Source organism: Globicephala melas, chromosome 1 (assembly GCF_963455315.2).
Source record: "Globicephala melas chromosome 1, mGloMel1.2, whole genome shotgun sequence".
Classification (NCBI taxonomy): Eukaryota; Metazoa; Chordata; class Mammalia; order Artiodactyla; family Delphinidae; genus Globicephala; species Globicephala melas.
The window spans coordinates 176,190,599-176,216,480 of NC_083314.1; the positions used below are offsets into that span (position 1 = coordinate 176,190,599).

The 25,882-nt window shown below is 47.8% G+C and overlaps 1 protein-coding gene across 1 annotated transcript in view; it reads right to left on the reverse strand.

The window, feature by feature from the left end:
• Positions 1-9,317: 9,317 nt before the first annotated feature.
• The window catches only part of FHAD1 (forkhead associated phosphopeptide binding domain 1), a 136,569-nt gene continuing 120,004 nt past the window's right edge, over positions 9,318-25,882 (reverse strand). The window contains exons 26-30 of the mRNA XM_030877800.2: positions 25,701-25,825; positions 22,686-22,781; positions 22,043-22,263; positions 21,336-21,501; positions 9,318-9,879 (exon numbers count right to left, since the gene is read on the reverse strand). Coding sequence (XP_030733660.2) covers positions 9,763-9,879; positions 21,336-21,501; positions 22,043-22,263; positions 22,686-22,781; positions 25,701-25,825 — 725 coding nt within the window. The 3' untranslated portion in view covers positions 9,318-9,762. The remainder of the gene's footprint in view (positions 9,880-21,335; positions 21,502-22,042; positions 22,264-22,685; positions 22,782-25,700; positions 25,826-25,882) is intronic.

A 25,882-nucleotide genomic window follows, 5' to 3' on the forward strand; every position in this document is an offset into this window, starting at 1 on the left:
TGTGCTTATTCTCTAAAACAGGGGTCCCCAGCCCCCGGGGATCTAATGCCTGATGATCTGAGGTGGAGCTGATGTAATAACGATAGAAATAAAGTGCACGATAAATGTAATGCGCTTGAATCATCCCGAAACCTTCCCCCCCACCCCGCCCCCGTCCTTGAAAAAATTGTCTTCCATGAAAACGGACCCTGGTGCCAAAAAGGTTGGGGACCGCTGCTCTAGAATGTTAGGGTGATGCTCAAGACCCCTTTGCAGAAGCAGCTCCTACCCATCAATGTGCAGAGAAGAGATGGGCTTAGGGCTTAAAAAACCAGTGCTCTGGAGGCAGAGAGCCCTTGAGAATGTATAACCAGCAAGCTGTTACAGACTGATTTGCACAGAACAAACCCTCAACTGATATTTTTTGATTTTCCACGGTTTAAGAATATTGCTGAATTAATTTAAAAGGCATTTTAAAAATAATAAAATTGACAAAAAAAACCTTCAGGGTTCAAGAAAATATGAAATTTACATTAACTTATTTTTGAGATTGTTTCTGTATCCAATAAAGACGTTCAGCTTAAATGACACGATTTTGTTTTTTTAAAGCTTGGAATTAAGTTTCTGTTGGTCTTGGGCAACTTGGTACAGCTACTTTTAAAAGGTAAGTTTCTATATCTTCCATATGTGTCCTTCAAGGACCCAACAGAAGCAAAATAGTTGTTTTTTTACTGAATGCAAAAGACTAGGGACAGGGTGTAGATCAAAACTTTAAAAATTATGCCTGCAAATGCTTGGGTTTGCAAATTCTGAGCTTTCTTTTTAAAGCAGCTAATTACTTAAAAAAATCTGATGAACCTCAACTTGCCCCAACCTATGGTTTATAGCGGGTCTGCATGAAATAGGGCTACCTTTTTTTTTTTTTTTGGAAACGCTGTGAGGCATGCAGGATCTTAGTTCCTCCACCAGGGATTGAACCCGTGCCCCCTGCAGTGGAAGCACGGATCCCTAACACTGGACTGCCAGGGAATTCCCAGGGCTACCTTTATTATGAAATGTTTTGCATCTGGGAGCAAACTTTTTGACAGTGAAGAGATTAGGTGAGAGTTTGCCTTCTTGAAAAACAATTTACATGTATGTGAAAAACATGGGGTTTTGGTTTGAATTAACCACACAGGCTGCATGTATTAAATGCTCTGGTTAATTACCCATTTGGCTCATGTGGACACAACCCTCTGGAGGGAGGGCAGGCTCCGTGATGCACAGTTGGGGGAATTCCAGTTCATTACCTATTGCATCTTGTAAAAGGGGAGCAGAACATCCAGACCTTGCTGCAGTTATGTTGAGGCCTAGCTCAGGAAATGCTGCTGGATGGGTGAGCCCTTTTAACACCTCTTGGGCTGATTTTCTCACAGGTGCTCAGGGGTTGAGAGGTCTGAGACGCTGTGACCATGGAGTGGGAGCTCACGCTGCCCAGAGCTTTGCCTCATTTCAGAGGCCTTATTGATCCGCTCCAAAGACAGAGATGCGTGCTAGGGGCTGCATTTTATTTGAACTCTTTCCTTCTAAGGTCATTGGACTTCAGGAAAAGCACTTATTCAGAAACCAGAGAAGTAGTGGGGGAAGAACAGCCCGGGATAACTGATGATCCCTGATTGGCTGGTGAAACTTCCAGGAACCATCAGTTGCCTGTTCATTAGGGGAAATCACTTCTGAGTGACCCTGCGCGCTGTGTCCCAAGCATGGATTTAGGCAGAAAGAAACGATCTGGACTGGTTATGCATTACGGCATTTGGTCATGCGGAAAGAATGATCTTCAGGAAAAATCACACACTTGGCAAAGGATTTTTACAGAGGCAGGGGTGAGAGAGGGCCAATTCTGACGATACTCCAGCGACAAGGGAGCTAGGCAGACTTAGTCACCGTTGACATATTTCTTTGCTTCCTCCCACATCTACTTGTGTAACTGTCTTTTGAGGAGGGGTAAGGTAATATTAAGAAAAACAACAGCACTTTGAAAAAGAGGGGGAGACACAGGAAGGGTTGGGAAGAGCTCTTGGGTGATGGGGGCAGATGGAGAGAACTCTGAGGGGCATTCCAGAGCTGGACGGAACTGGGTGGTCCCTCCAGCTTGAGATTCTGGGAAAACAAGAAGGGATTAGGGAGGCCAGCAGAGATAAAGTCAGCTCATAAACTACATCATTCACTTGGCACTTTATAAATACCAATTTACTAATTAATCATCACAAACCCTCTGTGTTCACCAGCAAACCTGTGATGGATAGAGAAAGGTGCACAGAGGTCAAAGTTCAGGGACAACCCAGATACTCATTTGGAGCAATTGGAGGAGTGAGAGCAGGGAATGGGGTCACAGCCTGGTTGATCTCAGAGGCTTTCTCACGTCCTGCAAAGTCTGGAAGCTGTGCATAGGGGATCGGGGTGGGGAGCCGTGTCAGGCAGGCGCTCATGGGACTGCTGAGCAGGGCAGGCGCAAAAGGGCACGATGGGACCAAGACCTGCAGGTGGTTGCAGGTCATTAGAAGCCAACCTATCTCTCTAGTGAGCTCTCTTTTGGGGGTTATCTTGGATGCGTTGAATCTGCTTGAAAACCAAAATTGTCTTTCAAATTATTTGCATATGCCCGACTGGACAGGCTGGAGGAAAAAAATCTGAGCGTGATTTCTGCTTCTGTTAAATCCCAGGTGGTTCTGTGTCCAACGTTAACACTGATTGGCCTGAGTCTTAGCCCTGTTTTAAACACCCAAAGACTCTGTGTGTGTGTGTGTGTGTGTGTGTGTGTGTGTGTGTGTGTGTACCATGTGGCTTAAAACTCAGCAATGTTGCATCTGCAGTGCCTTCCTGGACCCTTTCCAAAGCTGGCAATAATACGGGCAGCTGATTTCGATTTTTATACTCTTCTGTGAAAGCAGTGTGCGTCTACGTCCAGGCAATCAGGACCTATTTATTAAGTGTGTTTGGCACCAGGCTCTGGTCCTGGAATTCTTCTGGTCGCGGGCAAGAGTGGGGGTGGGGGTGGGGAGTGCAGGACTAGCCAGTTTGAAGAGTGAGATCTGTCGGACCCCGCGCTGGGGGACTGACAGAGGCCACGACTGTTCCAGCTAAGCCCGCCTCTGGCTGGGACTCAGCACTTATTACAACCCACAATGAAGCTCTTAATAAAATACCTGACACCTCCTACCCCATCCCGCCCCAGCACAACTTCCTGGGGGAAGCGACCTGTCTGGCTGGCTCAGTTTTGTCTCCTCAGTGCCCTGCACGGAGCCTGGCCCAAGGTCCTTGGTGGAGAAATCGAGGTTGACTAGATGCACGATGGCCCGCTCTGCCTGAGGGCTCAGGATGGACTGCGTGTTTTCTCAGTGTCCCCTCCAGAGCATCTGGTGGCCCGATTTCAGGTCTCAAGGTCACTGCCAAGAAAGAGAAGCTGCTAAAGTGACACCTCTGTGCACCCACATGACTCAACACAAACGTTAACAGGATCTCTTGAACAACAAGCCTCTCAAGTGTCTGTCCCCTGCTCCTCTGAGGACAGCGTCAGCCGCATCAGATAGGGATTGGGGCCGGGTGACCTGCTGGTCCTTGGGTATCGATGTGGCCCAGAGGTCATTTAGAGCTCTCTGGCCAGCAGACAGGGTGGAAGGAATAAAAGGAAGTTACGGGTAAACACTGCTTGTGGCCGCTGCAGGGGCACATGAGGATTTGGGAAACTGAAAGGAAGGTTGTAAAATTAACACAAGGCGGAGACAGGCAAAGTTGGTTGAAAGAGAGAGCATGGTGCCTAGGCTGGGAACACCTGAACTTATGTAGTAACTAAAGAAAGCAGGGGACTCTAAGAAGGGCTAGTAAACCAGGATGCCGAGAGGAAGGGGTGTGTCATGAAGTCTTGGTTCTTTCAGGCTTGGTCCAGTGGAAGGCAGGTGTCCAGACTCACCAGCAAAGTTTCCTGTTGTCCAGATGCAGCACTATGATGGTGAGAGGCAGTGTGGTGTCATGGTTAGGAGTTGGGATTGAAAATCCCTTTGGGGTGACCTTGGGCAGCCTGTTTTACCTTTCGAGAGGCCTTTCGAATGGCTCTCTCCTCCTGGAGTACTTGAGAGGATTAAATGAGAAAATTTATGTAAAGTGTTTCGTTTAGCGTGTGGCACATGGCACGTAGGAAAAGCTCACAATACTCTCAGTGATGGAGATGATGACCAGCTGGCTTCCTGGTAGTCATGCGGCAGACAATAGCCACGCAGATATTAACAATCTAGTCTGGGTGAGAGTTTAACACGGGTTGGCGTATCTGGCCCTCTGTCTATCTTTACAAATAAAGTTTTATTGGGACACAGCCAAGCTCATTTGTTTAGGCATAATGCTGCAATGGCAGAGTTGAGTAACGATGACAGTGACCCCATGGTTCACAAAGGGAAGTGGCCCTTTATAGACAACGTTTGCTGACCTGATCCTCATCAACCAGTAGATAACAAGCTGGTTCCTGGACTTCACCGAGGAAAACGATGTATTGGAGCAGTTGAGTACGAAGTCTGGGCTCTGATGCTTCTGTTCTCGGGCAAGTAACTTACTTCTCATCATTTTCACACGTGAAATTGGAGTGACACAGACAGTGAGGACTGAGAGGGATAACGTCTGGACCGTGCTTAGTGCAGGGTCTGATGGCTGGCAAGGATGCTATAAAAAGTTGGCTATTATTAGCTATTAAACTTCAACTGTTGAAAGGCACAAAGAAACTCCCAGAAGAGGGTCACTGCTGCATGCAGCTTTCTCTAGAGAAGGCCCAGTAGTAATCTCATAGAAAGCCGAAAGAGGATGGGAATGTCACAGGTGAGCTCTCCCAGGCAACGCACCCGCTAAATTAAATATTCCAACTCCTTTGCAGGAGGGCAGCAGATTAGACCGTGAAAAGAAAGGGGAGCAAAGGTTAAGGCCCCAAGGTCGAGCACAGTATCATTAGTACCTGGCGCATAGTAGGTACCTGGTGTTTGTTGGAATGAATGAAGGCTGGTTGTTTAACCATAAAAGAGGTTTATCAGTCAAAGGGCACCTCTAATCTGTGACGATAAGACCACGTCGAGCCAGAGGTAAGATTTCTGCCTCCGATATCTTAGGGTCTTAGGAATGAAAGCAATGTGATGAGAGGAAACTCAAAACAAGGCGCCTGCTAATGTTTCCCACTGCAGGACGGAGGCATTGCGATGGATTCCTGGGGAACAGATGGACAAAGAAAAATGTTTAAAAACAAAAGCAGGCACATAAGATCATGAATGGGCCCAGAATAACTCGGGACACGGAGCAGACGGATGCAAGCGGCGCATCTTGATGGAAATGAGGCCAAGCTGATGAGCCGAAAGAGTTTACCCTCACCTGGCTCCCTAACTCCTGCTTTAGGAAACTCAGTACGAAAAAGAGGAGCACATGGGCTTCCCTGGTGGCTAAGAGTCCGCCTGCCGATGCAGGGGACACGGGTTCGAGCCCTGGTCCAGGAAGATCCCACATGCCGCAGAGCAACTAAGCCCGTGAGCCATGGCCGCTGAGCCTGCGCTCTAGAGCCCGTGAGCCACAACTACTGAGCCCACGTGCCACAACTACTGAAGCCTCCATGCCTAGAGCCCGTGCTCCGCAACAAGAGAAGCCCGCGCACCGCAACAAAGAGTAGCCCCCGCTCGCCACAACTAGAGCAAGCCCGGGCGCAGCAATGAAGACCCAATGCAGCCAAAAATAAATAAATAAATTTATGAAAAACAAAGAGAGGAGCACATTAGCATTAGCAGGTTTTGGGTTTCCTCTCATCGTTAGTGTATTGCTTTCCTTCCTAAGAACCTAAAAAATTGGAAACCACTCCACTTACCAGGAACACACTTTGGAACGCGGATCCGGGGGAAGCTGTTTTTTTCCGCAGACGCTTTCATGACTCCAGTTTCCACAACAGCAGGCACTGACGGCTCTGCCAAGTTGCTGGAGAAGGGCACCTTATCTGCAAAGTCACGCATCCAAATGGGCCCCCATCGGCAAGGGTGGAAGGAAGTTGTCTGGCTTAGCTTCTTGGGGGATCAGAAGACTGGGAGTTCTGGTGGGGGGACTGCAGGTACCTTGCTGTCCCTTGGCACAACGTCAGGGGAAAGAAAGGTCTCTGGTAGCTTCTCAGAGCTACCAGTTGGGGCTGTGCAGAGCATCTTAGTAAATGCCATTTTGGTTGCAAATAACGGAAACTCAAACCGGCTGAAGCAAAAAGGGGACGTCTATGGGGAAGAAAAGACGGCTCCTGCCTGTCCAGACTCCTCAGCTTTGCTTGCCCTTTGGTGCTCTAACCTTCCTCATTTCCTTTCAGTAAACTCTTTTTCTGTTTAAGTCAGCCACGGGAGATTTCTGTTGTTTGCAACCAGAGAATCTTGAGTTATACAAAGAGTCCTAGTGGAACCCAAGGGCCCTTGGAAAATGGGCCTTTCCAAGGAAAGAAACCAGGAACAGAAAGTCATCAGGAATCAGGGCAACTTTCTGCATCAGTTGGAATGCCTTGAGCTTTAAACAACAGAAACCTGCATGTGGGTAGATTGTAAAAATTTGGAGCCCCTCCCAAATGAACTCTAGCCACGTGGCTTGCTTTGTCTGATGAGATGTTGGCAAACACAAGGCAGGTGGAGACTTGAAAAGTGTGCTTTGGGGCTTGCTCTCTCCTGGTGCTCTTGGAAACCTGTACCCACCACATGTGGCCTGGTCTGGCCTGCTGGGCGATGAGGGACCACACCAGGCAGAATCAGACGTCCCAGCTGAGGCCTTTCTAGACCAGGGTTTCTCCTTCTCGGTACTGTTGACATTTTGGATCAAATAAGCCTTGGTTGTGGGGAGCTGTTCTGTACACTGTAGGATGTTTAGCAGCATCCCTGGCCTCCACCCCAGGTGATGGTATCACCCCCACCCCAGTTTAACAACCAAAGTGTGTCCAGACATTGCCAAATGCTCCCTGGGTGGCAAAATCGCCCCCAGTTGAGAACCACTGCCCTAACCCAGCCAGTGACCAGGCAGGCATGTACACGAAGCCACCCTAAACTAGCCCAGCCAAACCAACCGGACCAGTACCAGTGGCCAGCTTGACACGTGGAATCATGAGAAATAATCGTTGCTGTATTAAGACACTAAGTTTTGAGTGGTTTGCTCCACAGCACAGACAGGTACATCTGACCACAGTGGCTTAAACTGATAGGGATTTATTTATTTATACAACAGGATGTACAGAGGTAGGCAGTTCAGGTACAGTGCAGAGCACAGTGGTGCCACTAGGCTCCCACCCAGAATTTTCATGTCTTTCTACTCCATTGTCCTTTGAGGTGGGCTTTGGTCTCCTGCTTGTTACCTGGTGATCCCCAACACGGCTGCTCCAGCTCCAAGTCTGAGCTCCAGGAGAGAAAAAGGAGACAAGGCAAAGGGACAAAGAGAAAAACTTTCTCCTAGCAAAGCCTTGCCTTTAATTCCAGAAGGGAAGCCCTGCCCAGGGCCTTCACCTGCATGTCATTGGCCAGAACTGAACAACACAGCCAGGTCTAGCTGCAAGGGAGGCTGGGAAATGAGGGCGTTTAGCGTGCTGCTTATACAGTAGAGGGAGGCAATGACTAAGGGGCTTGTAGTGTCTGCTGCACTGTCTCTCTGGGGGTCGTCTTGGTTTCTTCTTCTTTTTTTTTTTTGCCATGCTGTGTGGCTTATGGGATCCTAGTTCCCTGACCAGGGATTGAGTCCGGGCTCTTGGCAGTGAAAGCACAGAATGGACCGCCAGGGAATTCCCTGGGTCTTGGTTTCTTGTCTCTACTTGTTGCTTATCTATCCTGGCCATCTCTTTCTAAGACTGGCTTTGTTTCTCCAAACACAGTGCGAGAAATGGCCACCCCAGCTGGGAACTGCATCAAGACCTTCAGCTCCGGACCATTAATGACCCTGTGTGGTAACTCCGTGTCCCACTTCCAAATATCAAGGGCACAGGTGCTGATTGGCCCAGCTTGGGTTAGAAGAGAAACCTGATTGGTCTGGCTTGGGTAGACTATCTACTGATCAGCCAATCAGGTGTGGCCAAGAGAGCAGCAGTAGGTAGGGTAAACCTGGTTGGGGAATGTGCATTCTCAGAGAAAGGGGTGTGTGGCTGAGGAGACACCTGAAGAACCATCTAGTTCAAGGAGTGGAGAAAGGAATTTGCCATTGTGGGTTGCAATGTTGATATGATACAAATTAACACGTCCTTTGAAAGACCTCAAATACAGTGGAGTCACATAGGCATTACATTTAACTTATGCAAATTCAAATATTTGTATTCAACCAGAGTATTTTTTTCCCCACACAATTTGGCTTCCAAACGTGAGCCAGCTGCCTAACTACTGCCTGACCAAGTGATCTTTCCTGGTGCTGGAGATGGCTGTTTTGGATTTGGGGATATGGTACAGTATAAGTAATATGTTCTTTATGGAAAACTGCTGGGATTTTCAAGATTATTTTTAAGGTCAGGTGATGCTCACCCTTCTCACTTGTAAGAAGTACCTTTAGTGGAAGATCTTGCAAATAATTTTTCCCATTTCCTTCTAGTTTTAATCAGTATAAAGAATGCATTTGGTTTTAAAATATCAAAATATTTTTATTGTGGCTTTTTTTTTTTTTTTTTTTTGCGGGCCTCTCACTGTTGTGGCCTCTCCCGTTGCAGAGCACAGGCTCCGGACGCGCAGGCTCAGTGGCCATGGCTCACGGGCCCAGCCGCTCCGCGGCATGTGGGGTCTTCCCGGACCGGGGCATGAACCCGCGTCCCCTGCATGGGCAGGCAGATTCCCAACCACTGCGCCACCAGGGAAGCCCTACTGTGGCTTTTTAAAAATAAAAAATAAATGATATTCATGACTTCTGGCTCTTCCTCCTGTTTTGTTTGGTGGTCTTTGGCCGTACAAGAAAGGCAGGGAGAGACCAGATGGCTGGAGAGAGGGCAAAAATGAGGGTCTCTTCGAACACCATGGGAAAGGGGTGTGTCCACCTGGGCAGTGTGCTCTTTGATGACTGGGTACTTGGTCTGTCCTGATGGCCTGGGACTTGACCTACTGGGCTGTCTTGGTGTGGCAGAATGGGCAGCGTGAGATGGAGTTAGAAACCTGGGTTCCAGACCCAATTCTTGAATTTACTAGCTGCGTGACTTTAGGTGGGCCATTTAACCTCTCTGGGCCTCAGCTTCCTCATTTGTAAAATGGGGAACATAATGCTATTTACCTCCCAGGGCTTGGGAGAGGATTAGATGAGAAGTGTTTTGAAAACCGCAGAGCACCATATAAACATGACTCACTGTTAGGGAAGCGATAAAACAGGTTGGTGTTCAAATTTATTATAATAAATTCAGATATAAATGCACTATACCATGGCCCCAACAGCCCTGAGGTTACCATTCTGTCCTGTGGCCCCAGTACACGCCCTGGGTTTTCTCAACTGCGGATTTCTTGGAGCTCCTTGGAGGTGTGACATTTGGGTTTGTCACTACCCAAACACATAATTGTATCTACCGGGCCTAGGAGTCTGAATTTCAAACTTATTCTTCATATGCCTGAGTATGTTTACATTCATAATATCTGTGAAAAGAACCCCTCTCCTCACACACTCCAAAATACAGTATTGTGCAAAATACCAGTCTAGGAAGCAACACACTACGGTAGCAACCTTTAAAGTCCTAAAAAAGCATCTTAGCAGTTTGATGCAGAAGAGTTACACTGACTCACGGAGGATCACGCGAGGCCCAGCGGGACGACGTTTCTAGTTCCTTCCACCAGGTTTAGAAAACAGAAGGTTCTGGCTGGATTTGCTGGACGCTTCTCTCTTCAGCATCTCCCTTTCTTGGTCCATCTTTGGGGTGTCTTTTCTGGCTCCAACCTTCAACAAGCAAGAGCAACAAATGCCCAAACTCTATAATTGTAGGGACATCCCCAAATATTTCTCAAATGGCATTTTTTTTTTTACTTAAAATAAAATCTTTGTTGTAAAAAATATTTATATACACACATAGACGTGAGCAAAACGAAGGTAAAATGATCCACCATTATCACGCTACCCACAGGTAACCTTATTCACATTTTGGTGTACACTCTTCCAGATACACAGATAACATTTTCTTCTTACATTTGCATCTTTTTTCGAACCAGGAGTTTCTGATTATAGGCACATTCATTGGGATGGACTTTCGCTCGAAAAGCTGTTACTGAACGGAATGCCTTATGTCTCTGATGTCTTAGGAGGGGAAAATGCAGGATACTCTAGGGGGTCGTCTAACCCTTTTCTGAGCACTACTCCTGGCTCCAGGCAGCCATGTGTGTGACTCTGTCCCTGGTCATAGCTGATCGGGCACTTGGCACGGGCTGGGCTTTTAAAATGGTCACTCCCAGGATGTGGGGTTATGGGCTCTAAGATGCTACTTGCTCCCTGGGCTGGTCCTTTGAACTGGGGGACCGTGAGGTCATTCCTTCCTGTCACATGACTGGAGAGAGCAGAGATCAGGGGAGCCATGCAGAGACACAGAGAGGAGATATGGCCTGTGTGTGTGCGTGCACACGCTTGTGTGTGTGTAAAAGAGATGATGCCTGAGATCTGATGGCTTACCAGTTCTATTTCGAGGCCAGGCTCTCTTTCAGCTCTCACTTTTTATGAGGCACTCACCCCTATATCCTTAAAAAAGCCCCCTCCCTCTTTTTTTCTTTTTTGCGGTACGCAGGCCTCTCACTGTTGCAGCCTCTCCCGTTGCGGAGCACAGGCTCCGGATGCGCAGGCTCAGCGGCCATGGCTCACGGGCCCAGCTGCTCTGCGGCATGTGGGATCTTCCCGGACCGGGGCACGAACCCGTGTTCCCTGCATCGGCAGGTGGACTCTCAACCACTGCGCCAGCAGGGAAGCCCCCCCCCCCCTTTCTGAATAGGTTTCTATTAATTGCAACCCAAGAATCTCACTCACACAGTTCTGTGTACTGTAGATGCCACTGTACCTTGCAAGTTTCTTCCCAGCAGGTTTCACACTGCCTTCCTGCAAGTTTTGACTCCAACACATGCCCCTGGGGGAAGAGGGCTGGTGGGTAGTCAGCTGGTTTCAGCTGGTTTCAGTCAGGTGGTTTCAGCTCTGCCACTGACTGCGTGACCCTTGGTTTCCTCATCTGTCAAATAGGGACCAGAATGTCCTGTCTTTCTCAGGCGTTGAGAGGAGGTTCTGGGTGGATTTCAATGGAAGGGGCTGTTAGGACCATCTCTGTAGCTCTTTTCTCTTTAAGACAGGTTTAAAAATCACCTCCTGTGCCAGACCTGTGCCAGTGGCTGACTTGAATGTGTTGTGAGACCGCATTCAAAATCATTTCAAGGAAAAAAAAATCATTTCAGGGTAAGAAAGGCTAACATCTCTACACTAGCCCACAAAGTAAATCTTGGCAGGAATGCCCAGATAAAAGGAAAACAGACAGGAAATGTTGAAAATCTTTCGCCTCTAAACCACTTTTCGTTTGTATCCTTTTTTATTTGATTTTCAATAAAATTGCTGGCTCTGGGTGTTTCCCAGATGCCAGTGCCCTGACCCGGTGTGGGGCTGGCTGTCGGAGTTGGAGTCTGGGTGTTTGTTTAAAAATAAAGATTCCTCGGTCCCAGGGTCCCCCGAGCCCCAGGTCTGCCACGAGCTTGGGGTGGGAAGCACCACAGAGTAAGCTTTGGTCCCCTTTTTTAAGTGGGGAGACGGGGGCAGCAGAAGGCAGACGGGACGGCTGAACTGGGAAAAGGAAGAGATGGGGAATGGGAAACGTGAAAATGCAAGTGTGGGCCCGAGGGTTGGGGGAACCTGGCAAGGTCCGTCTTGAACCAGTGACCACAGGCAGCAACACACGTTCAGCCTGAGTGTTTGGAACCACATGTCCCATCCTTAGAAGGACAAGGCAGGGGTGGAAGCCCCTCAGTTAAAGAACAACATCTAGGTTGGAAATTTGGAAATTAACTGGAAATTAACTCAGGGCATACTGGAGTGGCTGCTTTGGGCATCTGCAAGCATCGGTTCTAGAAAGATCCCAGTTCATTCCCACACCACCTCAGGTCTTGGTTTTAAACATCCCCCTTTCAGGGAGGCCTCTCTTGGCCCTTGACCTGGGAGTGGGGGGGAGGGAGGTCCCTGTGAAATACGCTCCTGAGCTCGGTGCACTGGCCTTTGTCCTCAAAAAGCAGTTATTTAATCATTATATTCATTTATTTATCCCAGAATAAAACCCAGAAAGACAGGGAGTTTTGTGTGTTTCTTCACTGATCTAACCCAGTGTTTCCCACCCTTTTTTTCAGTATCGTTCTTCTAGGCATTTTTTCCTAATTGCTCTCACGTCCATAAAATTTGAATATCACAGAAAGCGCTGTGCGTACGTCTGCGCTTTATACATTAAAAAAGTAGAGTTTTGGCCTCGCAGGGGTGATATGGCTCCCACTGAGAACGGGATTGAACCTTAACACCTGGACAGTCCCCGCCATATATCATAGGCTCTCAACAAATATATGTTGAATGAATGAGGGCTGGAATCATATCGTCTTGTTTATTCTTCTGTCCCCAGTTTCTACCACAATATGTGGCCTAGACTAGGTATTCAACAAATATTTGTCAACTAGAAGATTTCCCCCTTTAGCATATGACTGACAAACAATTATAGAAGACTGTTAGCTGCAATGGAAAAAATATATAAAATCGATGAATGGCATTTGGAGGACAGAAAACAAAAAACCAGAGGGTCTTAAAAAGGTAGGAGGTGTTAGTTCTGAAGCTTGTTAGAGACGGAGACTCTCTTACGAGTGGGCGAGACGGAGCAGATTTTTCACGTACCATCCTTTTCAAGGTGGCCCTGGTGACTCAATCCCCCGAAGGACTCCAGGCCCACTCTTGAGGAAGGAGTCGCCCAAGTTACACTTGGCAAGGAACCTGGAGGAAACCTTTCTGTACTGAGGAGATCCTAGACACCAAACTTCTAAGGTCAGGCTGGAGGGCAGGGAGAATGGGAAGCTGGCTCTTTGCTCTTAGCCGAAGCACCATGTGCCCCGCTTCTGTTAAAGCCAGAGGCAGCGTGAAGTTCCAGGGGGTCTCACATCTCAGAGAAGCACAATGTTCCCACAGCATCCAGGACCCATCCCAATACCCCCTCTGCCATTTTATATCCCCAGGTGGTCCTCAGACAAAACCTAGATGTAGGGCAGTTTCTGCCTCCTCCCAGCTCAATCATATATGTGAATGAATAAGTAACAAACTTCTAGTCATTTCCACTTTGCAGGGTGGCAAACGTCTCAGATCAAGTGGGGCCCGCAGGGTGCTCTCTATCCTCTTAACATGCTGCTCTAGGTAGTAACCACCTTCTGGTCTTAGCACAAGGATGCTGGTTGAGAAGCTTCTATTTTCCAAATATATCCCTCACCTAGAACATCTTCGTTTCTTCCCATGGTAATGTGGTTGCCTCAGCATGACTGTGGCCTTTTATCAAACTTGAATGTCTCCTCTCTCATATTCAACCAAAATGTGTTTGGCTTTCAAGCTTCCTGAGAGCTCGCCTCTACTGTCTGCAAAGTGGGAACGTGGATTGGCTTAATTCCAGTTCCAGGGCTGATTTGTCAATGGCAATGTTTCAACATGTTCAAGATTTCATAGTCTTAATTCTCAACTTTTAAGAGAATTCTAGAGGATGCTTCCTTGAAATTTAAGAGAAATGCCACTGGAAATGTATCAGGTTTATTACCTGGAGGTTTATAACCTAAAGGAGGAAAAGCTAGCCCTCACCTGGGTGTCAGATCTGCACTAATTCCCAGCTCTCCTAAAGTCTCTGAGCCTCAGACATCTCATCTGTAAATTGGGTATAATAACAACACCCACCCCATAGGGTTGTTGTGAAGCTTAAATGAGATACTGCATGTCGAGTGTTTGGCTCTGTGCCTGGCACATGCCGAATGCCCAATACATAATAGATGTGGGATAACTGTCAACTGGGCTTCCTGCTGACGTTCTATGGTTTTCTCTCTTCTCTCTTCCGGCTCACCTGGAAATGTGAGTTCTGCATCTTTTGAGTTCTTCACCATCTCTACAAACATTCATCTCTTTAACACAGAAAGAATACTGACAAAATTTAGCTTATGTTCTTCTTTGCCTTTTGCATCAGAGAAAAACGGATTTTTCGCAACTTTCAGATGCTACCCATTTGGATGGAATGTTGAGCCTTCCTAGGTGAGGAGGTGAGGATTGAGGTCTGCAGAAGGGGGTGTGGCTTTGGGGCAATGCTACACTGTCCTGCTGAACCTTTTAGGGAATCTCTGTTCCAGATTGCAGCAGAGAAGGAGGTGGTCAACCAAGAAGGCTATGAAGGATACTGCATTCTTCTTGGAGGACAGATCTGCTTTAGCTGGAAGCAGAGGCTCCTAGATCAGTGGAAGAGGCTGTAGATGTCCAGTGGCTTTCCACCCAGTGGAAATGTTGAAAGCCCCAGTGGCTAACCTCCCTGGCAGGGACTACAGGGGCCTGTTGGGAAGTCAGCATCACTGAAAATCTGGAGCCTGCCACTCCCCTGGGGTTGGATTACCGTTGCTGACCCTGATCTGCTCAAGGCCCCGCACCTCAGGGGCAGCTCATCAAAGAAAGAGCATCCCCTAGGCACTGGAGACACAAAAGTGAGAGGGAACTGGGGTCTCCCTTGCAGACTGACACTCCGCAGGTGAATGTGCAGTGGCGTCAGGAAGGAGACTTTCTCCGAGAGCCCTGAGTATCCACCGGGGTCGCCAATCTGACTCCTACAGGGGCCAGGAAAGTAAAAGAAGTGGGTGAAGTGAGCTGGGGTGGTGGTGGACAGCAGCAAACACACGAGCCCAGTGCCTTTCTAAGGGGCCTGGAAGATGGAGGCTTGTGATGGTGGCTTGTGGGTCTGTGGGCCTAGGGTCGCCAGATCTTCCGAGTTTCCCAGGGAAGCTGGAAATCCAGAGTATTACAGGAAACTGCCCTATTTTGAAACGTAACTTTAAAAAAAATCCCATGAGCCAAATGGAATATATCTGTGGGCTGCCATCTTGCGACACCTGCTTCAGAACCTCCCTGCTCGGTGTCTAGTTGGTGCTCAGGACATGTTGGAGGGGTTGGCAGATAAAATACAGGATGCCCAGTTAAATCTGAATTTCAGAATGAAGCCAACAAATTTGTTAGTGTGAATATGCCCCGCGTAATATTTAGGACATTTATACTGAATAGCTTTTGCTGTTTATCTGAAATCAAAGTTTAACTGGGCATCATGTTTTTTGTTTGTTTTCCCCTAAATCTGGCAACCCTACTGGGTAGTCACAAAACTCATGGAGGAAATAAGGCTGTCTTTTGGGACCGGGCATAGGTGCTTACAAGACACTTCCATTCTACCAGAAGGATGCTAACTCTACCCTCAGAGGACTGTCCGTGAAGGCTGATGGGCCCGTATTGAACTGACAGTTGCCATCCAGGTGTTTTCCGTGGAGAAGGCCTCGAGCCTGCAGCCACTCAGTATTTATCACAAACTCAGTTGACACAGTCACTATCCAAGTTCCCAGATATTATAAAGCAGGGGTTAGTTTTAAACCAACAGCCTTCTTCTCTCCCACCCCATCCTGCCCCTCCCCCAACACTTTTTTTTTTGCAGAACCGTTTATCCAAGCAAAATCCCATGAGGAACTTGGGGTATAAGATAATGGAGAGCTTCTCTGGTGGGAGAAAGGTGTGTGTGCTTTGAGAGTCACACCTTTCCACGGCACCCAAAGGCGCCAGGGAACCCCAGTTTGAACATTGCTGCAAAACTCCTTCCTGGATTAAGTTCAATCAGTGGGCAGCTGGGCACTGAAGGGCAGAGGCTGGCCCCTGTGCACCTGCTTTTCCTGAACTTTACTGAACTCACTGGGATGTGACGACATCAGTCCGTCTCAAGAGCTGTGCACAGATGTGGCCCAGCCAACACCGCGTTGCCGTTCTCAGGGGTGCTGTCCATTACATCACACAATGTCCTCTCTGGGGGAAAATCCAGTATTGTCTTTGTTCTGTGAACACTTCTGAGCAACACATCCCTCATATCTCATGGACGCTGTGAACACTGGACCACACTGGGTTTTCCATTTCCCATGGGCTGCCAGAAAGCCCACCATCAAATGGGGCTCCCCTTCGGCAGGTGAAGGGATCGTTATAACAGGCACTTTCATCCTTATTTCTGGCTCCATTCTGTACCACTTTCCCCCCTTCTTTCACCCACATACTTCCTTCTTAGGGCAGGGGTTCCTGGGATTCCCCACTCCCCCCTTCTCCTTTTCTTATGATTTTGTCTCTATGTCCCCAAATCATTTAGCACCTAGGATGGTGGCACTGCCCTTCTGCCTTCTCTCACCTCCAGATACTGGGTCCCTTAGGTCGTTTGTTCAGGAGAAGGGACAGGGGCAGGGGCTGGGGTGGGGGAGGGGAAGGCACTGGAGGCGTGTGGATGTTTCTTGGGCCATCCACGCTGGCATTTACACTCCATAAGCTCTTACCCTTTGAAAATAAGGTACCTACTTTGTGTCTGGCTGCAAGATCACAAAACCTCTCCGTACGCCTCTCTTTCTCTTTGAAGGAACAGTTGCAAGGTGCTGATTCTTTGGCATTGCTCTGTACGAGACCCTCTAAACGTTCCCGTTCCCGAGTGAAAATATCAGGTAAGCACAACAGCGTTTAATGCATCCCCAGCTGTTCCATTCGGGGACACACCTCTGAGGTTTCTAGGAGACGCTGGGATTCACTGGGATTGGTGGGCAGAAGAAGGGGGTGGGTGAGGGTCTTTTTCTTTAGCCTTCTTCTATCCGTACGCTGCATAGGCCTGGCCACACGGTTCTACTTTATCATTGTGGGTGGAAGAGCACCACCCAAGCCCCTCCTATCCCACGCTCCTCCTACACAACATCTACCAATTGCGGGACTTCCCTGGTGGCGCAGTGGTTGAGAGTCCGCCTGCCAATGCAGGCCACGTGGGTTCGTGCCCCGGTCCGGGAAGATCCCACATGCCACGGAGCTGCTGGGCCCGTGAGCCATGGCCGCTGAGCCTGCGCGTCCGGAGCCTGTGCTCCACAACGGGAGAGGCCACAACAGTGAGAGGTCCGCGTAACGCAAAAAACAAACAAACAAAAAAACCACAAGTGGCACGGAGGAAGCCAGAATCTTGAGAATACCTGGGCCCAAGGAAATCTTGGAAGAGAGTGAGTTAAATAGAATAATGGGGATAATGACGATGGTAGGAGAGCATGTATGCTTTGTGGTCCTATGTGCTAAGGGTTTTGTATACAAGCTCCCATTGAATGGAAGGCTACGAGTTAGGCGCCATTTTTATTCTCATCTTAAAGAAGAGGAATACGAGCTAATTAAGCAGAGAGAAGGTTAGGGGGTTTTCCTGGCTGAGACCACAAGGCAAAGCGGTGGTCACGCCCCCTAGCCAGGACTTGATTGGCTGGAGATTTGATTGGCAGGAGAGCCGAGCGGCTTCTCCTGCCGGAAGCAGCCGGTGCCCTTCAGCCTTTCTTACGCTTCAAGCCTTAAGAAAGGGCTTGCGTGCTTCTCAAGTGGCAACTTCTGTGCATTTAAAAATTTCCTATTGAAAATCCCAGCCTTAACCCATTCACAAAAGGTATCTGGGTCCTTTCTTGGCCGTGGCCCTAGTCGTATTCACCAAAGAGAAGAGCGTGTCCCATAAGAGCTGCCGGCTTTGGGAGGACCGGGGAAGGCGTCAGCTGGCAGGAAGCTCCCTGAAAGAAATAGAGGAATCCCCACCCATCCATGAGCTGCCTATTCTTCCCCCTTAGAAACCGGGCTTGCCGTGTGCCAGGCGCTGCAGGCATTTTGCCATTTAACCCTCCCGCTGCCCCACGGAGTAGGCCCCTTGTTAACAGTTTTGGTTGCTTTTGTTGAGGAACCTGCGATACAGAGGTCAAGCCACTTACTCAGGGTAATTCGGGGCAGCGGTGGGGCTTGACCTCTATTTGTTTGACTCCAGATCCGGCCTCTGAGAGACACTGCCGGCTTCTCGAGTGATGTGGATTAGAGTGAGCACGGCCTGGGCCACGGTTCCCGTCCCTCTGCCACATGGACAGAGCCACAGACCCCGTTCTCTGTGAATGCCCAGCATTTTCTACCAAGTCTCATTTTCACAGCCAAAGGTATTAGTGTGGAAATACGACTTTTGATTCTTGAAAGTTCTGCTTGGTGAAGAGATGGTCAAACATTAAAACTACAAACTACAATTTTTTGGGGGGGGCCAATGCTGAAGCTTAAGATGTGTAATTTCATCTCAGTGCTTCAACCCTGCCACCTCTATGAACGGGTGAAGAGTTTCAAAGTTTTATACAGGAGACTACAAAAACTAAGGCTCCTTGTGAAAATACTAAGTGTAAAAGTTAGAAAAGAGGAATTCTATTTTCTGTTAATTTCTGCTTCAAAACAACGAAGATATACTCCCTGGAAAGAACTGATGCCAAGACAGATGTATACAAGTGCCCTTTAGAATCCAGCAAAACTTTAAAATTTATTATTGTTTTCATCCTGACAAACAGGGATTTCTGACGACATATTAATAACAAGCCTGAAATGCGCACCTGAGTCCTGGAGTGAAAACCCCAGGAGCAACGGTGAGAGGTATACAAGGGGGCCACCCTGGTAAGGGAGACCCAGAAGGAAAGGGTGTGAAAAAGTGAACATGGGCTGGGGAGGGCAGCAGGTGGGGAGGGAATCCTGTTTCTGCCGCTTAGTAGCCAGGGAACGGTACCCTCTGTCAACTCAGCTTCCCCCTCTCTCTAAGGGGCCGACACTTGCCAGCATCCCTTGTGGGTTGACGGGAGAGATGAAGCATGTGCGGTGTGGAGCAGGTGCCTGCCCCTTGGTGAGTGCTCAGTACACGATACCATCGGCGATGCCACGATCATGGCTGTAGTTCATATACATCTTTCCCCCAACTGTGAATTCCACGAATTTGAAAGCTACTAGCTGTAGCTCTTCTGGGGACCCTGACACAGGTTCAACTTGGCCATTTCAGACCCTTCTGGGCTGAAGGATGTCTAGCGCCAAACAGGCTGGCACGTCCCTTGCATTGTGTTATGAATGAGGCAGCCCATGAATAATGCATGTGAAGCCTGATTATGTAAATCCTCAGGTTTTCAGTACATGACAATGGCTTTTTTTGGGCCCTTTGCTGTCCCATTCTGTGGTCTGGTGTCTCTGCTTTGGGGCCTAGCCTGCCAAGCCCTGGGGGCGGTGGGGGGGGGTCACTTCAGGGAGGGGTGAGCTCTCCAGAGGGCACATCAAAGGGAAAGTCACAGCTCTGCCACTGGCCCAGCTCTCCCTGGCATTGCTTGGCGTGAAAGGAAGCTGTCCTCTGCCTGAGGCAGCCCCATGACACACGCAGACTAAGGCCTGTGATGTTTAATTCAGAGCAGTGAGTACTGGAAACACCGCATCCAGGCTCCCTCAGAGCAGGACAGCCACTTTTCATTTCTGGGGCTATAAGCCAGAGAGCCTGCTGTCTGGAAACCTACTGCCTGGAAGGTTTGCAGGATGGAGGGCAGGCTTCTGCAAGGAGCTATCTGACCATCACCTCCTGGTTGAGGAGAAGGGCACCCTTCTATGACCTTGGCCTCCTTAGAGCTCATGCAGGCAACACACACACACATACAAATACACACACGTGCAAACACACAGCACATACTCACATGTACACACATACAGGCAAGCATGCGTGTACAAATACACAGCCCCAAGTCAGAAGGACTTGAGTACCATTCTGGGTATTCAGAATGGCAAACCAAAATCTTTATTCTCAGAGAGCTTATTCATCGGCGTATCCCTAGCACCTGGCAGAACAATGAAAGTAAGAATAGCCGCCTTTAAAAAAATTCGGGATGTTCACTAAACTTATTGTGGTAATCATCTCATGAGGTAGGTAAGTCAAATCATTATGCTGTACACCCTTAAGCTCAATACAGTGCTGTATGTCAATTATGCCTCAATAAAACTGGTAGAAAAAATAGTTATCTGAATAGAAAGAACAAGATAAGATACACGAATTATCAAGTTAAAAAAATACAGACGAGCTAGACTATGAGTCTCAGAAAGCACTGTTCACAACAGCCAGGACATGGAAGCAGCCCAAATGTCGTCGATGGAGGAGTGGATAAAGAAGATGTGGTACATATATACAATGGAATACTACTCAGCCGTCAAAAAGAATGAAGTAATGCCATTTGCAGCAACATGGATGGACCTAGAGATTATCATACTATGTGAAGTAAGTCAGACAAAGACAAATATCATATGATGTTACTTATATGTGGAATCTAAAAAAATGATACAAATGAGCTTATTTACAAAACAGAAACAGACTCACAGACTTTGAAAACAAACTTATGGTTACCAAAGTGGAAATGTGGTGGGGAGGGATAAATTAGGAGTTTGGAATTAACAGATACACACTACTATATATAAAATATATAATCAACAAGGACCTACTGTATAGCACAGGGAACTCTACTCAATATTCTGTAATAACTTATATGGGAAAAGAATCTGAAAAAGAATAGATATATGTATATGTATAACTGAATCACTTTGCTGTACACCTGAAACTAACACAACACTGTAAGTCAACTATACTCCAATATAAAATAAAAATTAAATTAAAAACAAGTTTAAAAAAATAGAGACAAGCTAGACTATGAGTCTCAGAGAGGTTAAGCTAACACATATATATGGAATAAAAAAAAAAAAAGTTCTGATGAACCTAGGGGAAGGCCAGGAATAAAGACACAGATGTAGAGAATGGACTTGAGGACATGGGGAGGGGGAAGGGTAAGCTGGGACGAAGTGAGAGAGTAGCATGGACATATATACACTACCAAATGTGAAATAGATAGCTAGTGGGAAGCAGCTGCATGGCACAGGGAGATCAGCTCAGTGCTTTGCGACCACCTAGAGGGGTGGGATAGGGAGGGTGGGAGGGAGACGCAAGAGGGAGGAGATATGGGGATATATATATACGTATAGCTGATTCACTTTGTTATACAGCAGAAACTAACACAACACTGTAAAGCAATTATACTCCAATAAAGATGTTAAAAAATAAAAAAAGAAAGAAAGCTGCCTGAAGTCACACAGTAAATGGTAGAACAAGTCTAAACCTGGGTCTGCCTAATGCTAAAGCTATTCTGCCACCTTCCTTTGCATCGGCGAATGCATTCTGTGCAGCCTGGATCCCACTGGGACCTCAGCTGGCTGCTTCTAAAGGGAGCTGAGGGGCAGCCTCAGAGGCTCTGCTCCGAGCAGGGACCTCTCACCTTCTGCTGCCTGATCGCCCTGTTGACCCTCTTCTCCCGGTGCAGCCGCTGTTCCACGCGCTCCAGGGCCTCCTTCAGCAGCGCCTTTTCTTCGGCCTCTTTGTAGATGTCGTCTTCCAGCTTTGCCACCTGTGACTGGTACATCTGAACCGACACTTTGCTCTGCCTGAGCACAAAGGAGAGACAAAGTCTCTTTTCCCCTCATCTTTCTCAACTCACCACCAATGCCCCCGACCTGGGAGATTCTCAAAACACTTCTATATATGCCTAACTTAGCGGTTTCATTACAAGTGGGGGAGAAGGATGAAGATTTGGGGAATAGAGGGCAGAATAAATAGCCCATGGGCTGTGGAAGTGTAGCATGAAGGTGGCAAAGGTTATGCTACCAGCCCTACCAATTTCCCAGAGAGGGTGGGGGAGCTGATACCACTGAAAATATGATGGAATTATGAAAAGCACACACGTGGTGAAACATCAGACACATTCATAAAAGGTGCACCTTATTCCTTAAGAGAGAGTAGGGTACTTTATCTGCTGCTTTCTTGCCCAGAGACTTGGGTCTATCAGGCCCTGAGTCACCATCCCGCCTCCCCCCTCCACACCCAGGCCTCTGTCCTCTTGTCCTGGTCCCTACGGGTCTGCAGCTGCCCCGAGGTTTAGCCTGGAGAATGGAGGCCTGGGCCTTTTGCCGGGGACACGGGCCGTACCTGAGCTGTTCAATGTCTTTCTCGTATCGCCTCAAAAGCTCTTCTTTTCTCTCCAGCTGGTTCTTGAGTAGGGTGATCTTATCAAACACCAGGTCGAGGTCTCTTTGTCGAAGCTGGTTGACCTTCTCCCTCTCTTTTGGGGAGAGGTGTTTCATGGACACGTGACCTGACATATCTTTGATATTCATCAGACTCCCGAGGGTTTTGCTCATATCCATGTACTACGAGAAAGCGTTTCGCAGGTAAGAGGCCTGGCCCAAGACCGCTGGTGGCCACTTTGAGGAGGCAAACGTCTAATTCTGTTTCATTCATTTTCTGCAATTGCAGAGAAGAAACACATGCTTTGCAAATGAGTGCATTGGGGCTTTTAGTACGACTTTCATTTTCCCCGCATCCATTTACACTATACCTTTTTGAGAATTGGGGGGCGGGCGGGAGGGGGAATGACAACAGACATAAACATTCACTCTTACTACCCAGTCTTCCAAGGAATTTGGCTGTGCAATTTCCAGCCCATGCTGGGATAGTAGATGGGTCTCGTGGAGCTACTGTAACAAATAAATATGTATGTGGAGTTGACGTTTAAACCATTTGCAGGGCACGCAGGTTTGGACAGGAGGGGACTGATGCTGGGTGTACCTACCAGCTTTTCACTAAGATCTAAAGCCGCAGCCACATCCGTTTTCCCTAACTTCTCAGTGGCCATGATGGACCCTGGGCTGGAAAGGCCATTCTGAGGCTGAAATAAAAAGAAAGAAAAAAAACTCTCTTGGCATTCCATTATGATTTTCTACATCCAGAAGAATAACCCAAAGAATAATGGAAGAACTGGAAAGTTACTAAAGAATAATTCGAGAGGGTTGATTTTTTTTTTAACATCTTTATTGGAGTATAACTGCTTTACAATGGTGTGTTAGTTTCTGCTGTATCACGAAGTGAATCAGCTATACATATACATATGTTCCCATATCCCCTGCCTCTCGCGTCTCCCTCCCACCCTCCCTATCCCACCCCTCTAGGTAGACACACAGCACCGGGCTGCTCTCCCTGTGCGATGCAGCTGCTTCCCACTAGCTATCCATTCTACCTCTGGTAGCGTGTGTGTGTATATATGTCCATGCCAAGAGAGTTGGTTTTAAATCCAGTCTGACTCTGTGAACTGCTTTCTTTATGACTGTGTTCCTACCCCTTCGGAGCACAACTGCCTTTGAAATGATGCATCGCTTGTGCCGTTCTTTGGCCACTGTCTCGTCTGTCTTCCCTTTAGGCCAGTGGTTCTCAACCAGGGGTGACTCTGTCCACCCTACCCCCTCCAGGACATTTAGCAATGCCTGGACACATTTGTGTTTGTCATAATTGCTGCTGGCGTCTAGTGGGTAGAGGACAAGGATGCTGCTAAACACCCCACGATACACAGGGCAGTCTCCCAAACAAACAGTTACCTGGCTCAAAACATCAGTACCGCCGAGGTTGAGAAGACAAGCTCCAGAGAAATGGGGACCATGTTGCCTTTGCTCACTATCCCCCTCCTTGCGCCCAGCGTGGCACCTGGCACCGAGTGGTGCATAGTGGGCATGTTTGTCGAATGAACGAATGAAGGTTAAGTAGAAAATAGCCTCCCTCCTTTTTATGAAAGGAATCTCATTTCTAAGCAGCAGAAACCCTACCCTCACAAAATTTGGCCAAACCTTCTCCCAGCTCTGGAACCTGGTGGGTGGGCGTCACTTCAGACCCTTTCCGGAGCCAATGCAGGTAGTATTTGCAGCTGCATCTCCCTAAGACCCCAACCAGCCAGCTGGCTGCTGGAAGCCCAACTGACTGCACGGAAAGGCCACCAGACTGAATAGGGGACCTGATCTGAGTGACTACAAACAACCATAATAAGCCTCCTTGAAAAATAACTTGGCTTTTAATGCTTGCCATGAGCGTCTCTTAGCCCTAGCATTTGTTGGCACTACCCTGAAAACCTCTGAGACTAAAAAAAAAAACAACTACAAAAATCTAAAGGCCCCCAAAGTGACTGTGATAGATAAGAGTGGCCATATTTGTCTATGTATCTGTGGAGATGAGAATAAAAGAGGGTATCTGAAGATGACAATAAACCGGGCAGATCTGCTGCAAAAAGAACCTGAGACGCTGCTCAGTGGCTTCAGCTACGCTGAGCTGCATCCTCTGTACCTCTCCAGATTCCCCTCCTTTTCCTGAGGGGAGGGTCACTAAGGAAGAACCTGGGCTACGGGATCCAATCACACAGTCCCCACCCGGTCTCTGCAGGCTAGCAGACAGACCACCAGGGACACACCCATGGCTTCTTCAATCATTATTCTGTGACCTTGGGTGAGGTACTTGACCTCCCGAAGCCTTAATTTTTCTTATCTGTTAAATGGGGACAATAATAGTAACTATGACACAAGGCTGCTACAATGGCTAAGTGAGATAAGGCATGTAGCCGGCTGAGCTCAACGCCTGGCACACAGTAAGCAGTTAACAGATGTCAGCTATTCTTCCTCCTGCTCTTTCGTTTAATTACTGCCAACCTTGGAGGATTGAGAGTTGGGAGGTTTCCTGCTCTGTGGTGTCAGTGGTGGGATGAGGGCTTGTTGCCGAGGAGAAGGTAAATCTTGGAAGCAGGATCATCAGGATGTGAGATCCAGCTGAGCTCCCCACCTGGAGATGGTCCCTCTACTCCCAACCTCAGAGAAGGAAGGTTCAATTTTTTCAGGAAAACCAACACGTTTCTGAAGACTCACATCTCTAGATGTGTGAGCAAATGTCTAGAAAAATTGTTGGAGAAAATGCGGGTACAGATAGGATGGCTTTATTATTTTTTCCAAAAGCTGGTTTAGACCAGCTGCCGCAGCAAGCCACACCCAGCAGGTCCTGTGATTAATGCTGACCTGAGCTGCCCATTGTCGTGTGTCAATCAAACATCCGATCAAGCATCCATTTAGGATACGGGCACCTTCAACCTGACCATCAAATTACTTCTGAAAATCCTGGCAGATACAAACTATGCTCCCTAAGAAGGGAAGCTTTTCTTGGATAATACTGTTTAAATACTGTTTAATAATAACTATGGGCTAGGCACTGGGATAAGCACTTTACATAATTATCTCCTTTAATTTTTCCATCATCATTTTACAGCTGGGAAATGAAGTCCCAGAAAGGTTAGGCGCCTGCCCAAGGTCACAGAGCTTGCAGAGCTGGGATTAGGACACAGATCTCTGATTCTAGAACTTGTGTCTTCTTAGTCATCATGGCTCCCTTCTGCTGCCCTTTATGTGTTCATGTTTTTCAGTTTATAGCAAAAAGCAAATGTTAGGCAAGCTCATGACATAATGTTGTACATTAGCTTGTTGAATATTTTCTGCAGAATATAACATGGGATGTGAAAAGGAGGGCCCAGAGATTGAGCTGGCCAACATCAGTACAATGCTACATCATGCTGTACGTGATGGGAAGCCGCCTTTCTATTCAAACATTGGACCGCTGGTACGGCCAGGCACTGACCAGTCCATACAGGTGCTGGCCCATCAGGGAGGACCTGGTCTCGAACCAATGATGTATACAGTGGTGCCAGGGCACACGGCTAGTGTCTGTCCTCATGCCCACCCTCTCCACGTGTCAGTCAGTGCAGAGACAAATTTTCTTTGGTTACCGCTCGGATCTCTACTCTTGAAAAAGTTGGCAAGTCAGGTTTTACATCCAATATTTTCTGAACATTTTTTTCCATCCCGAGGGTCTTTAAGTCTAGAAATGATCCACCCATGTGGTCCTTATGATCTATAAAAGAAATAATTTACACTCAAAAGAAAGGCTCAGGAAGAAGTTACTGCATGT